This window comes from Stomoxys calcitrans, chromosome 3 (genome assembly GCF_963082655.1).
Source record: "Stomoxys calcitrans chromosome 3, idStoCalc2.1, whole genome shotgun sequence".
In the NCBI taxonomy this organism is placed as follows: domain Eukaryota; kingdom Metazoa; phylum Arthropoda; class Insecta; order Diptera; family Muscidae; genus Stomoxys; species Stomoxys calcitrans.
Genome location: NC_081554.1, coordinates 26,138,271 through 26,153,431, shown reverse-complemented (window position 1 = coordinate 26,153,431; position 15,161 = coordinate 26,138,271). Strand labels below are relative to the sequence as shown.

General features: G+C 40.4%; 3 protein-coding genes across 3 annotated transcripts in view; all 3 read right to left on the bottom strand.

Annotated features, from left to right (window-relative positions):
* The window catches only part of LOC106088715 (protein decapentaplegic), a 332,467-nt gene that overhangs the window by 206,335 nt on the left and 110,971 nt on the right, over positions 1–15,161 (bottom strand). The gene's annotated exons all lie outside the window — the stretch shown is intronic.
* LOC106086982 (lectin subunit alpha) lies at positions 4,383–5,197 on the bottom strand. Its single transcript, XM_013251830.2, has 3 exons — positions 5,045–5,197; positions 4,877–4,988; positions 4,383–4,821 (listed from the first exon to the last, which is right to left on the bottom strand). The coding sequence occupies exons 1-3, from the start codon at positions 5,156–5,158 to the stop codon at positions 4,511–4,513; spliced, it is 537 nt and encodes a 178-aa protein (XP_013107284.1). The 5' UTR covers positions 5,159–5,197; the 3' UTR covers positions 4,383–4,510.
* Positions 12,802–13,596, bottom strand: LOC106088714 (lectin subunit alpha). Its single transcript, XM_013254367.2, has 3 exons — positions 13,453–13,596; positions 13,266–13,377; positions 12,802–13,202 (listed from the first exon to the last, which is right to left on the bottom strand). Exons 1-3 carry the CDS (start codon positions 13,567–13,569, stop codon positions 12,877–12,879), a joined length of 555 nt encoding a protein of 184 aa, XP_013109821.2. The 5' UTR covers positions 13,570–13,596; the 3' UTR covers positions 12,802–12,876.

Below are 15,161 nucleotides of genomic sequence, written 5' to 3'. Positions count from 1 at the left end.
GCCTCCAGAGGGCGTAATTATTATTCGATTTTGCTGAAATTTTGTACAACTAATTCTCTCATGACCTTCAACATACGTGTTAGATATTGTCCGAATCGGTCTATAACCCGATACAGCTCCCATATAAACCGATCTCCCTATTTTACTTCTGGAGTCCCTTAAAGGCGCAATTCTTACTTAAATTGGCAGAAATTTTACACAATGTCTTCTACTATGGTCTCCAACAATCACATCAATTATGGTCCGAATCGGACCATAACTTGATATAGATCCAAGATTATAGCAATTCCTTTCTTTTATCCCCTGTTTGCCTTAAAAGAGATATTGGGAAAAGAATTTGAAAAATGCGATCTATGGTTGAGGGTATATAAGATTCGGCCCGGCCGAACATAGCACGCTTTTACTTGTTTTTTTTTTTTTTTTTAATTTCAAAATTTGCAAAAAACAGTCCTTATCAGAGTAACGAGTGTATGGAAATCCCACATCTGCGTCTTTCGTTACTTCATTTCGAAAGTAGAAATTCTCTGGCTACTTTTTGTTCCATTAACTCACACAAATATATCGTAAATACTTTATCAGCTTAATGCAGCTACTTATTCTGAATTTTAAACATTTTTATGCCCACCACCATGGAAGGCAACGACGTAAAATTCTAAGGCGATTTAACGATGTCCGTGTTTCAGTCCGTCTGTGTGTCCGTTAGTTGTAATCATGGTACAATCTTTAAAAATTGAGCCTGCGTATGGAAGAAATTAAAAATTTCTTCTCCCTAAGGATGGGGGTATATTTATTTTGTCATTCCGTTTGCAACACATCGAAATATCGATTTCCGACCCTATAATGTATATCTATTCTTGATCGTCGCAAAATTCTAAGACGATCTAGCCATGTCCGTCCGTCTGTCCGTTTGACCGTCTGTCTGTAGAAATCACGCTACCTTCTTTAAAAACTGAGATATTGGGCTGAAACTTTGCACAGGATCTTATTTTTTTTTTTTGTCCACAGGCTGGTTAAGTTTGATGAAGGGCCATATCGGACTTAATCTTGATTTAGCCCCCATATAGGACGATCCGCCGATTAAGGGTTTTAGGCTCATAATAGCCACATTTATTATACGATCTTGCCGAAATTCAAGATAGTGGGTTATGTTAGGCCACTCGAAATTCTTCTTGAATTTGGCCCCGATCGGTCCGGATTTGCATATAGCTGCCATATAGACCGATCTCTCAATTTAAGGTCTTGGGATCATAAAAAGCGAATTTAGCATTTATTATCCGATGCCACTGAAATTCGGGACAGTGAGTTGTGTTAGGCGCTTCGACATCCTTCTTCAATTTGGTCAAAATCGGTCCAGATTTGGATATAGGTGCAATATAGACCGATTTCTCGATTTTATGTTTTGTGCTCACAAAAGGAGCATTTATTATCCGATGTCGCCGAAATTTGGGACAGTGAGTTGTGTTAGGCTCTTCGATATCTTTCGGCAATTTGGCCAGTCTTGGTCCAGATTTAGATATAGCTGCCATAAAGACCGATCTCCCGATTTAAGGTCTTGGGCCCATAAAAGGATCATTTATTATCCAATTTCGCCGGAATTTGGTATAGGGAATTGTGATAGGCCCTTCGATATCCGACGTCAATTTGGTCCAGATCGGTCCAGATTTGGTTATTGCTGCCATATAAACCGATCTCTCGATTTAAGGTTTTGGGCCCATAAAAACCGCATTTATTGTCCGATGCCACCGAAATTTGGGTCAGAGAGTTGTGTAAGGCCCCTCGACATCTTGTCTCATCTGAGACAATGAGTTCGATATCCTTCGGCAACTTGGCCCATCTTGGTCCAGATTTAAATATAGCTGCCATAAGGACCCATCTCCCGATTTAAGGTCTTGGGCTCATAAAAAGCACATTTAATGTCCGATGTCACCGAAACTTGGGACGGACGGCCCAGATTTGGATATAGCTGCCATATAGATCGATCTCTCGATATAAGGTTTTGGACCCATAAAAGTCGCATTTATAATTTGATTTCGCTGAAATTTGGCACAGTGACTTATATAAGGCTTTTCGTCGTACGTATCGTATATGGTTCAGATCGGTCTATATTAGGATATAGCCACCAAAAAGATCAATATTTTGTTCTACAAAATTGAACAATGGCTTGTACTTATTAGACCATTCAATATATGTGTCGTATTTGGTCCAAATCAGAACATATTTCGAAATAGTTGCTATGGAGGCATAAATTATGCTTTTTTCATCGGATTATGACGAGAGGTGGTTAAAAAATATACCCGATGTGGTGGGTATCCAAAGTTCGGCCCGGCCAAACTTAACACCTTTTTACTTATTTTACTTAGCTGTCACACCAAATGGTACAGTACCTCACCAATGTCCCCAGCGTGAGGAGGGATAACCACTGCTCAAGATTTTTATACCCTCCACCATAGAATGGGGGGTATACTAATTTCGTCATTCTGTTTGTAACTACTCGAAATATTTGTCTGAGACCCCATAAAGTATATATATTCTTGATCGCCATGACATTTTAAGTCGATCTAGCCATGTCCATCCGTCTGCCCGTCCGTCTGCCTGTCGAAAGCACTCTGACTTTCGAAGTAGTAAAGCTAGCCGCTTGAAATTTTGCACAAATACTTCTTATTAGTGTAGGTCGGTTGGGATTGGAAATGGGCCATATCGGTCCATGTTTTGATATAGCTGCCATATAAACCGATCTTGGGTCTTGACTTCTCGAGTCTCTAGAGGGCGCAATTCTCATTCGATTGGAATGAAATTTTGCACGACGCGTTTTGTTATGATATCCAACAACTGTGCCAAGTATGGTTCAAATCGGTCCATAACCTGATACAGCTGTCATATAAACCGATCTTAGATCTTGACATCTTGAGCCAATAGAGGGCGTAATTCTCATCCGATTAGGCTGAAATTTGGCATGAGGTGTTTTGTTATGACTTCCAATAACTGTGCTGAGTATGGCGCAAATCGGTCCATAACCTGATATAGTTGTCATATAAAACGATCTGGGATCTTGACTTCTTGAGCCTCTAGAGGGCGCAATTCTTGTCCGATTTGACTGAAATTTCGCACGTGGTGTTTTGGTATCACTTTTAACAACTGCGCTAAATTTGGTTTAAATGGAATCATAACCTGATATAGCTGCCATATAAACCGATCTTGGGTCTTGACTTCTCGAGCCTCTAGAGGGCGCAATTCTTATCCGATTGGAATGAAATTTTGCATGACGTAATTTATTATGACTTTCAACAACCGTGCCAAATAAGGTTCAAATTGGTCAATAATAGCTGCCATATAAACCGATCTGGGATCTTGACTTCTTGAGCCAGTAGAGGGCGCAATTCTCATCCGATTTGGCTGAAATTTTGCATGAGGTGTTTTGTTATGACTTTTAATAACTGTGCTTAGTATGGTGCAAATCGGATGATAACCTGATATAGCTGCCATATAAAACGATCTGGGATCTTGACTTCTTGAGCCTCTAGAGGGCGCAATTCCTGTCCGATTTGACTGAAATTTCGCACGTGGTGTTTTGGTATCACTTTTAACCACTGCGCTAGGTATGGTTCAAATCGATGCATAACCTGATATAGCTCCCATATAAACCGATCTTGGGTCTTGACTTCTTGAACCTCTAGAGGGCGCAATTCTCGTCCGATTTCACTGAAATTTTGCACGTAGTGTTTTGGTGTCACTTTTAACAACTGCGCTAAATTTGGTTTAAATGGAATCATAACCTGATATAGCTGCCATATAAACCGATCTTGGGTCTTGACTTCTCGAGCCTCTAGAGGGCGCAATTCTTATCCGATTGGAATGAAATTTTGCATGACGTAATTTATTATGACTTTCAACAACCGTACCAAATAAGGTTCAAATCGGTCAATAATCTGATATAGCTGCCATATAAACCGATCTGGGATCTTGACTTTTTGAGCCTCTAGAGGGCGCAATTTTCATCCAATTTGGCAGAAATTTTGTACAACCGCTTCTCTTATGACCTTCAACATACGTGTGTAATATGGTCTGAATCGATCAATAGCTTGATACAGCTCCCATATAAACCTATCTCCCGATTTTGCTTCTTAAGCCCCTACAAGGCGCAATTCTTATCCGAATGAACTGAAATATTACACAATGACTTCTGCAATGTTCAGCATTCATTTATGATCCGAATCCGACTATAATTTGTTTCTAATGTTCGAGTTTGAATAAGACTCCCACTCTTACCTAACCTAACCCATGTGCATAGTGGTAGGTATCCTAGCCCTGTCGTACATAATACCTTTCAACTTGTACCCCAAGGTTAGAGAGTCAACTAATATTGTCATGATAATGAATATCACTAGATTGGAGAAACATTTATTGATTACTGGATAAAATTGCCAGACAACAAGTCGTTAACAGATGTTTGAAAGTTTGATTTTCTTAAATTCAATTTATTTATATTTTAATTAGAATTATTTTAATGCACTCATGGCTTTTGATTTCCCAAGACATTCCAGAAATGCACATTGTATTTAGACGTTACAGTGCTTTTTTCATATGCCAGATTCTTTTCATTCGAACATTGCAAATTTTCACATATAAACCCATAATTGTCATGGCAATTAGAATCGTACCATTGATTTTCAGCTGCCGAATTGCGCACACAATGATCGGAGCCGTAATTCGGTTGACCTGCGACCCAATCTGAGAAATGCATGGCGGCATGAGTACTTTGCCATACAAATTGCTTGGGACGTATCCAATCATGGGCTCCAATCCAGTAGGTGAGATTTTTGGCTATGAGAAAGAAAGGATAAATGACATTTGGCTTGCACTGAGGGAAATTACTTACGAAAAAGTTCCTTTAGGAGAAGGGTAATCTGACGATGCTTGTAGGATGAGTCAACAGCCAGCAGGGTCATATTATTTTGCAAACACTCTTCCCAGGCTTGAAACCAATTGAACTATCAAAATGTTAAACTTAGATTTAATTTTCAATATACTGACCAGAAGCGCTTACCATTTGTTCGTGTTCTATTAAATAAGGACAACCATCGCCACTTCTTTGCCATTTTTGTATGGGAGAGGTTACGACCAATGTTAGAAGGGCACACAAACCGATTAAGATTTTCATTGCGAACTGAGTGGTGTGCCTTCAATGTTAATGACTTTTATACTAACGATAATGATAACTTTGTAAATTTTAGAGCTCATTGAATTTAAATATAAATCTCTGAGAGTAAATTGATGATAGAATACCCAAGAGCCAAAAGCCGCCTTTTTGTAAAGAGCAGCAATGAATGAGAGGCTTGTGGAAATAGCTTAAAATTTCATACATCTATACTAAATACAATAGAAATGGCATTGATTTTCAATCCACATGGTAGACCAAATACACAGCTTAGCTGAACTTATCAAAACAGGATATTAGGTCATCGTCAAACAAATAACATTATCAGAGCTATGAGTGAGTGGGAAATCCTCATATACGCCTTTTTATACCCACCCCCATAGGCTAAGCCGTTTATTCATTATGTCGTTCCTCTTGCAACACAACGAAATATCCATTTTGGACTCTACAAAGTGTATATGTTCTTGATCCTCATAAAATTCTAAGCCAAATTAGCGAAGTCTGTCAGTCCGTCGTTGTGTAGGTCAGTTGCAATCACGCAATAGACTTAGAAATTGCACTATTAAGCAGAAATTTGGTAAAGACCTGTGTCTTTACATCCTACACCACCGCTGAGGTACATGGTACCATATATTGCTTAAATCGGTGCACCCGTCTCCGAGATCTGGCGTTTTTATACCCACCACCGAAGGATGGGGGTATATTCATTTTGTCATTCCGTTTGCAACACATCGAAATATCCATTTCCGACCCTATAAAGTATATATATTCTTGATCAGCGTAAAAATCTAAGACGATCTAGCCATGTCCGTCCGTCTGTCCGTCTGTCCGTCTGTCTGTTGAAATCACGCTACAGTCTTTAAAAATAGAGATATTGAGCTGAAACTTTGCACAGATTCTTTTTTTGTCCATAAGCAGGTTAAGTTCGAAGATGGGCTATATCGGACTATATCTTGATATAGCCCCCATATAGACCGATCTGCCGATTTAGGGTCTTAGGCCCATAAAAGCCACATTTATTATCCGATTTTGTTGAAATTTGGGACAGTGAGTTGTGTTAGGCCCTTCGACATCCTTTGTCAATTTGGCTCAGATCGGTCCAGATTTGGATATAGCTGCCATATAGACCGATCCTCCGATTTAGGGTCTAAGGCCCATAAAAGCCACATTTATGGTCCGATTTCGCTAAAATTTGGGACAGTGAGTTGTCTTAGGCCCTTTGACATGTTTCTTTAATTTGGTCCAGATCGGTTCAGATTTGGATATAGCTGCCATATAGACCGATCCTCCGGTTTAGGGTCTTAGGCCCACAAAAGCCACATTTATTATCCGATTTTGATGAAATTCGGGACAGTGAATTGTGTAAGGCCCATCGACATCCTTCGTTAAATTGGCCCAGATCGGTTCAGATTTGGATATAGCTGCCATAAAGACCGATCCTCCGGTTTAGGGTCTTAGGCCCACAAAAGCCACATTTATTATCCGATTTTGCTGAAATTCGGGACAGTGAATTGTGTAAGGCCCATCGACATCCCTCGTTAATTTGGCTCAGATCGGTCCAGATTTGGATATAGCTGCCATATAGATCGATCCTCCGATTTATGGTGTAAGGCCCATAATAGCCACATTTATTATCCGATTTTGCTGAAATTTGGGACAGTGAGTTTTGTTAGGCCCTTTGACATATTTCTTCAATTTGGTCCAGATCGGTTCAAATTTGGATATAGCTGCCATATAGACCGATTTCTTGATTTATGGTTTTGGGCCCATAAAATGCTCATTTATTGCCCGATGTCGCCAAAATTTGGAACAGTGAGTTGAGTTAAGCCCCTTGACATACTTCTGCAATATCGCGCAGATCGGTCTTGATTTGGATATAGCTGCCATATAGACCGATATCTTGGTTTTAGGTTTTGGGGCCATAAAAGACGCATTTATTGTCCGATCTCGCTGAAATTTGAGACAGTGAGTTTGGTTAGGCTCTTCGACGTCCTTCTTCAATTTTGCCCAGATCGGTCCAGATTTGAATATAGGTGCCATATAAACCGATCTCTGGATTTAAGGTTTAGGGCCCATAAAAGAGGAATTTATTGTCCGATTTCGTCGAAATTTGGGACAGTGCTTAGTGTTAGGCTCTTCGACATGTTTATGCAACTTGGCCCAAATCGGTCCAGATTTGGATATAGCTGCCATGTAGACCGATATCTCGATTTAAAGTCTTGGCCCCATAAAATGCGCATTTATAATCCGATTTCACTGAAATTTGACACAGTGACTTATGTTCGGCTTTTCGACATCCGTGTCGTATATAGTTCAGATCGGTATGAGGTATATGAGTACAAGGTATGAAATTTTCACCGAATTTTGATGAAAGGTGGTTTACATATATACCTGAGGTGGTGGGTATCCAAAGTTCGGCCCGGCCGAACTTAACGCCTTTTTACTTGTTGAAAATTAATTTAGTACCCTATTTTCACCGGGAGCTTAAACTCTAACATCTCTGAAAATTTCATGAAAATCGGTTTAGCCGTTTCTGAGCCTATACGGAACAGACAAACAAACTAACTAAATTTTTTGATGTGCGAAGGTGGGGGCGGACCCTCCCCCATACACCAATTTTCAAAAACGCCAGATCTCAGAGACGGGTGCACCGAATTAAGCAAAATTTTTTATGCTACCTTATGGTACCCCGAAAACACGATATTGGCATACAATTTTGGAGTCAAATAACCTGGGGGGATGCCCCATCCCAAAACCCACCCGAACGGACATGTGTACCGATTGCGACAATATGGGTATCAAATGAAAGGTATTTAAGAGTAGAGTACGAATTTGGTATACAAATTTCACTCTAAATTTTCGGGGTGGTTCCCCACCCACAGAAAATCCCCAAGAGGACACTTTCACCGCTTTGGGCAATTTGGGTATCAAATGAAAGGTATTTAAAAGAAGGGTACAAATTTGACATAAAAATTTATTCCTTGGTGTCTGAGGGGCCTCCCCACCCCATAAAACACCACTGCAGGATATCTGGGTAATGGGTACGTTTTTGAAAATTGGGGTAAGGGGGAGGGTCCGCATCCCCTTCGGATATCAAAAAATTTAGTACCCTGTTTTCACCGGGAGCTTAAACTCTAACATCTCTGAAAAATTCATGAAAATCGGTTCAGCCGTTTCTGAGCCTATACGGAACAGACAAACAAACTAACTACATTTTTTATATGCGAAGGGGGCGGACCCTCCCCCATACCCTAATTTTCAAAACGCCAAATCTCAGAGACGGGTGCACTGCATTAAGCAAAATTTTTTATGCTACCTTATGGTATCCCAAAAACACGATATTGGTATAAAATTTTGGAGTCAAATAACCTGGGGGGACGCCCCATCCCAAAACCCACCCGAACGGACATGTGTACCGATTGCGACAATATGGGTATCAAATGAAAGGTATTTAAGAGTAGAATACAAATTTCACTCTAATTTTTCCCCACAGCCAGAAAATCCCCAAGAGGACACTTTCACCGCATTGGGCAATATGGGTATCAAATGAAAGGTACTTAAGAGTGAGTACGAACTTGTCATTAAAATGTCACCCTAAGTGTCGGGGGGTACCCCACCCCAAAAACACCACCCAAGAGGACACTTTTACCACTTTGGGCAATATGGGTATCAAATGAAAGGTATTTAAAAGTAGAATACAAATCTGACATAAAAGTGTATTTTTTTGTGTCTGAGGCGCCCATCCCTCCGCACCCTCCAAAACCCCCCAGCAGGACATATTCACCGATTGGGTTAATATGGGTATCAAATGAAGGGTATTTAAGAGTAGAATACAAACTTGGTGTAAAAATGGCACCCCAAGTGTCGGGTGGATAACCCACCCCCAAAAACACCACCCAAAAGGACGTTTTTACCGCTTTATGCAATATGAGTATTAAATGAAGGGTATTTAAAAGTAGAGCACGTTGTTGGCATAAAAATGTCCCTTTTAGTGCCAGGGGGTTCCCCACCCCCAAAAACACCACCCAACAGCACACTTTTACCGCTTTGGGCAATATGGGTATCAAATGAAGGGTATTTAAAAGAAGAGTATAAATCTGACATAAATTTGTATTCTTTGGTGTCTGAGGGCCTTCCCCACCACCCAAAACACCACAGCAGGACATATGAACCGATTGGGATAACATGGATATCAAATAGAAGGTATTTAAAAGTTTAGTAAAAAACTAATATAAAAATTTATTCCTTGGATTTTGAGGCGCCTCCACCACCCAAAAACCCCTCAACAGGGCATATATTAACCGGTTGGGACAATATGGGTTTCAAATGAAAGCTGTTTGGTCCGAGGTGTCTAGGGGGCTTCTTCAACCCCCAAAACGGGCATGCAGGTCCAACGTCACAAAATGGGTATAAAATGAAAGTTCTTTGAGAGTTGACTACGAATCTGATATACCCATTTGAGACCAAGCCTGGGACCGGCCCACCCCCTAAATACGCTTCAAAAGGACGTGCAGTTCGATCGGGATAATTTAGGAATTTAACGAAAGGTCTATGACATTAGAGTTCCAATCTTATGTTGATATAAGGATTCAGCCGGATATGTAGATCTTGGCATTAAAGAACTCAAATAAATTGTCTTTTGGGTCTTAGCGTCGGGGGGACTGACGCTCTCCTCCCAATAAAAACCACACCAAGCTGTCATGTAGGACGACCCAAAATATATTGTATTCAAATGAAAGGACGTACCAAAAAAAAAAGGAATTAAAAACCAGTAAAGGAAGGCAAAAGTCAGTCGGAGCCGACTATTTAATACCCTATACCACTGTATCTGCGCACTGCTTTTGATGCATGTAACCTATGTTGAAATGTAGTAGAACAGCAATAAAAGGACTTTGGTAGGAGAGTACACTTTTTACCCTCAAATTGGGATAGACACAGGAGACCCTGCGGATCTTTCAAAATCAGGTATCCCAAGTGGTTGCTTTGAAGGATGATTTTGAATGTAGACCAATACAAAAAAAAAAAAAAACTAAATAGTGTGGATCTGAACGACACCCCCTAGCCCTGAATATCTTAATCGCCACCTTCAAAATTCTTGACATTATGGGGCTCAAACAAAATCGTGCTAGAGCACGATGCTTATATCATTTCATTCCGCCTCCTAAACTCCCCCCAAACCGGCCATATTTGTGGATTAGGCCAAAAAAACGTGCTCAAATCTGATATCTGTTTTATGGCCCAATGTTTCAGGGACGACTGATCTCATTAACTGAACCACTGAACCACACATATATACCGACTATAGCAATATGTAGCTCAAATGTGGTCTTTTGGGAGTAAAGTATAAATCTGATATCCACTTTCGCGGCAAAGGGTTTGGCTATTCCAATCCACCACCAAAACCAAGACCTACTCAAGACCTACTTTATTGTCTTGGTTTTGATGGTGTATTGGAATAGCCAAACCCTTTGCCGCGAAAGTGGATATCAGATTTATACTTCCAACATCCAAACTTTGGCGGACCCTCTCCTACCACTTTCTTCAAAAACGCCAGATCTCGGAGTTTGCTGGGCGATTTACGCGAAGTTTACTTAGCTTATAACTCAAAAACAGAAATTCGGTATACTTTTCTAAGGTGGGATGTTTAGGGCGACCGTCCCACCTCCAAATTCAGCCAAATTGTAATGTAAACCAATAATGACATTATTAGGCTTAAATGAAAGTTATTTGAGACTAGAGCACGATCTGATACATGGGGGTCCACCTCATCCCCAAAAACTCCACCATACCGGACATATTTACCGACCATAGCAATGTAAGGCTCCAAGGAAGGGTTTTTATGAGAAGATCACCAATACAATATCCAAATTGGCGCGAAATATCTGCAAGGCCGTACCAGCATCCCCAAACAGGACCTGTCAGTGTCAGTATAGGGCTCAGATAAAATAAGAGAGTGAAAGAAGGCGCAGCGGAGCGGACCCTGTCCAGCTAGTTTTTATATAACAAAAGATGACGATTTCGATGTTAAAAACTTTTTGACAGTCGAAAAACGACAAAATTGTCATACGGACCATCTCTGATGCCAACTATGGTCTAAATCGATTCATAACCTGATTTAGATGCCGTATGAACTAACCATTTGAGTTTTTGAGCCTTTAGATGGTGTAAACAAGAAAGTTTAGCCACCTTTGGAAATGTATGCCAGTGGCTTCTATGTCTATGGCCAAGGATCTGTTGATCAGGTAACTTTATCAATAATCAAATCGTTATGCCTAAGATAATTCGCATGGTCAGTAAGCTCGACACCGCTTTGCAGAAAAAACAACCTACCGATCTCTTATTGTATGGCCCACATATTTGAGTCTTATCCTTGTATGTGGCTCTTAGGTTAGGTTAGGTTTTTTCGTCCATTGTGATACCACAGGAACAGAAGAAGGAAGATGCCTTCTAGTTCCCTCCGTTGAACCATCCAGATCGCTTTAAAAAGCCCAATAACTTGTGAATGTTCCAATCCGCTTAATCAGACAGTTCCTCAAAGAAATGAGAACCTAAAGTGGTACTCCTACTGACTGCTAGTGCGGGACACACATACAGAAGGTCACTTCTCCTTCGACGTCCTCACAGCTTCTGCAAAAGTCGTTGCTGGCAACCTTCAGTCTGTCCGATTCGACTGTAACCTGTCATGATGGACAAAATGACTGAGAAGTCTGTTCTAGCCAATGACAGCAAAGCGGTAGACATGTTGTTGTTGAAGTAGCAGTGTGTGGTACACTGTGGCTGCAGCCCTTGCCGATGAAGGAATTCATCGGGTCAATACGGTACATACAACCGGCTGGCATGGGATTGAAGCGGAAGACATAGTTATGGAATGCTCACAGCCTACTCTTTGTGACCATCTATCATTCGTTGTTCTTCGGGTCTAGTCCCAAAAACTTAGCTTACATGTAGCTAGAGGCGTTCCCACAGATTCCACTTTCCCTGGAATGTAAAGGGTAGTTCCTAGTCTTGCAAGCTCGTCAGCTTTACAATACCCTGGGATATCTCTGTGACCCGGCACCCAGAACAGGTGAATTTTGAACTATTCAGCCATCTAATTGAGATATCTGCGACAGTCGAGGGCGGTTTTTGTGCTCAGAAATACCATCTCCAGGGTTTTAAAGCCTGTCTGAGAAGATATTTATGCCAATCGTCGATGTGGCATAATATCTTAGCCATTCAATTGCAAATTTTGCCCATGAACATTCCACTAGGGAACAGGGGCAAACTTCTCACATATCAATGAGTGCAGTCCGATTCAAGTTTAGGCGCAATGATAAGGGGCATCCGTGTCCGAAAGGCGTGCCACAGTGCGACACCTCTTTGGAGAGAAGTTTTACATGGCATAGTACCTCACAAATGTGGCCAGCATTAGGAGGGGAAAACCATCGCTGAAAATTTTTTCTGATGGTCTCGCCAGGCGTCCAGCGTCATAGGCGGACATGCTAATCTCTGCGCTACGGTGGCCTCCATTCCACCACTTCCTTAATTGCATGGATCTCCGCTTGATACACACTGCAGAGGTCGGGTATCTTTTTCGATATGACCAGTTCCAGACCTTCAGAGCACACCCTAAAGCCTACATTGGTCGTTTAGTTAATTCTAACAACTCGAGTTTTTTTTGGCTTTTTTCCAAAATTTCTTTGGTAAATAATTTCAAATATTTATTTTACATTTCTTTGCGATTACTGTTCTGGATTGCGATTTGCAAACACATTCCATACATTGATAGTATACTTCTTCTGATTCATCCAATGATTAGCATCTAGTACCTCTGGCTTTTCCATGGAACACTGCCTTATCTCACATACGAATCCCAATTTTGTAGCGCAAGGAAAATCATGCCATTGATTGGTGCTCTCATGTACCAGAATGCAATGATCGTTAGTACTCCAATTGGGTTGGGCTTTAGCCCAATTGGTAAAACCAAAAGCTTTGCCAGTGGTGGCCCAAACGTGACGTTTCTCTACAGCATTATCATGACCAGCTAACCAATAAGAAAAGTTTTTGTCTGCAATGGCAACTATAAATGAAAACAAATTCCAAAATACTCCCCCATACATACAGGACTTACCAAATGAGAGCTCTAGTATGCCATTGACCTGCTGCTGTTTGTAAAAGGTGTCCGGCGTCAAGAGGGACATGTTCAAATTGAGACATTCCTCCCAGGCTTGAAACCAATTGAACTGTTATGGTGAAATGATAAATTTTGTTTTTTTTAGATTTTTTAGTTGCATCTTAACTTCCCCAAAGAACTTTACCTTTTGCTCGTACTCCATGTAAAAAGGACATCCATCACTGCTGTTATGCCATTTCTTCATGGGTATACTATGAACACCCAAATTCACCAACAGACACCACGTTATTAGGGCTTTCATTGTTTTTTTAAAACTAATCTGTTGAAAGCTAATTTTTCCAGTTTTATACCATTACGAAAAGTGTGAACTTTTCAAAAGAAAAAACCTCAAAAACAATTTCTTATCTTTAGCAAAAAATAAAACCACGAATTATAACAGCAATTTTGAAAACAAAAATACTTTTGGTGGTGAAGTACCTTTGACCAAAGCATTTTTGGGTGCCTCTGAATTTAAAAACAACGGATAATAAGTAAGAACAAGTAAAAAGGCATTAAGTTCGGCCGGGCCGAACTTTGGACACCCACCACCTCAGGTATATATGTTAACCCCCTTAGGTCACAATCCCATGAATATTGGAAAACTTATGCACCGAAATTCGGCACGGACATTGAGTGGTCTAATAAAAATAAGTCACTGTTCAATTTTGTAGAACAAAATTTGGTCTATATCCAAATATAAACCGATCTGAATCATATAGGCATTAGGCCCTTTATCGGGAGATCGGTCTATATGGCAGCTATATCTAAATATAATCCGACATGAACCATATTTATGTCAGATGTCAGGAGGCTTAAAATAACCAACTGCTTCAAATTTCAGCGAAATCGGGTAATAAATAAAGCTTTTATGGGCTTCAGACCCTTTATCGGGAGATCGGTCTATAGGGCAGCTATATCCAAATAACGTCTGATCTTAACGATATTTAGGTCAGGTGTCAGGAGGCTTAAGATAACTCACTGCTTCAAATTTCAGCTTAATCGGATAAACAATAAAGTATTTATGGGCTTAAGACCCTTTATCGGCAGATCGGTCTATATGGCAGCTACATCTAAATATAGTCCGATCTAAAGCATATTTGAGTCAGGTATCGGGAGTCTTAAAACTACTCACTGTTTTAAATTCCAGCGCAATTGGATAAAAAATAAAGCATTTATGGGCATTGGACCCTTTATCCGGAGATCGGTCTATATGGCAGCTATATCTAAACCTAGTCCGATCTGAACCATATTTATGTCAGATGTCAGGAGGCTTAAAATAACCCACTGCTTCGAATTTCAGCGAAATCCGAAAATAAATAAAGCTTTTATGGGCTTCTGACCCTTTTTCGGCAGATCGGTCTATATAGCAGCTATACCTAAATGTAGTCCGAGCTGAACCATCTTTGGGTCAGATGCCGAAAGTCCTAAAACTACTCACTGCTTCAAATTTCAGCGCAATCGGATAAAAAATAAAACATTTATGGGCACTAGACCCTTTATCGGGAGATCGGTCTATATGGCAGCTATATCGAAATATAGTCCGATCTGAACCATATTTATGTCAGATGTCGGGAAACCTTAAACTACTCACTGTTTAAAATTTCAGCGAAATGGGATAAAAAATAAAGCCTTTATGGGCATTTGATCCCTTATCGGGAGATCGGTCTATATAGCAGCTATACCTAAATGTAGTCCGAGCTGAACCATCTTTGGGTCAGATCCCGAAAGTCCTAAAACTACTCACTGTTTCAAATTTTAGCGAAATCGGATAAAAAATAAAGCATTCATGGGCACTAGACCCTTTATCGGAAAATCGGTCTATATAGCAGCTATATCCAAATATGGTCCGATTTG

Bases quoted from the DNA above. Each gene is read 5' to 3' on its own strand.
- LOC106088714 (XM_013254367.2), bottom strand. From the start codon at position 13,569: ATGAAAGCCCTAATAACGTGGTGTCTGTTGGTGAATTTGGGTGTTCAT. The intron at 13,378-13,452 runs GTAAAGTTCTTT...TCACCATAACAG, and splicing joins ACATGGAGTACGAGCAAAAG to TTCAATTGGTTTCAAGCCTG. The intron at 13,203-13,265 runs GTAAGTCCTGTA...TTGCCATTGCAG, and splicing joins CATACTAGAGCTCTCATTTG to ACAAAAACTTTTCTTATTGG.
- LOC106086982 (XM_013251830.2), bottom strand. From the start codon at position 5,158: ATGAAAATCTTAATCGGTTTGTGTGCCCTTCTAACATTGGTCGTAACC. The intron at 4,989-5,044 runs GTAAGCGCTTCT...ACATTTTGATAG, and splicing joins TAATAGAACACGAACAAATG to TTCAATTGGTTTCAAGCCTG. The intron at 4,822-4,876 runs GTAAGTAATTTC...TCTTTCTCATAG, and splicing joins TCTCCTAAAGGAACTTTTTC to CCAAAAATCTCACCTACTGG.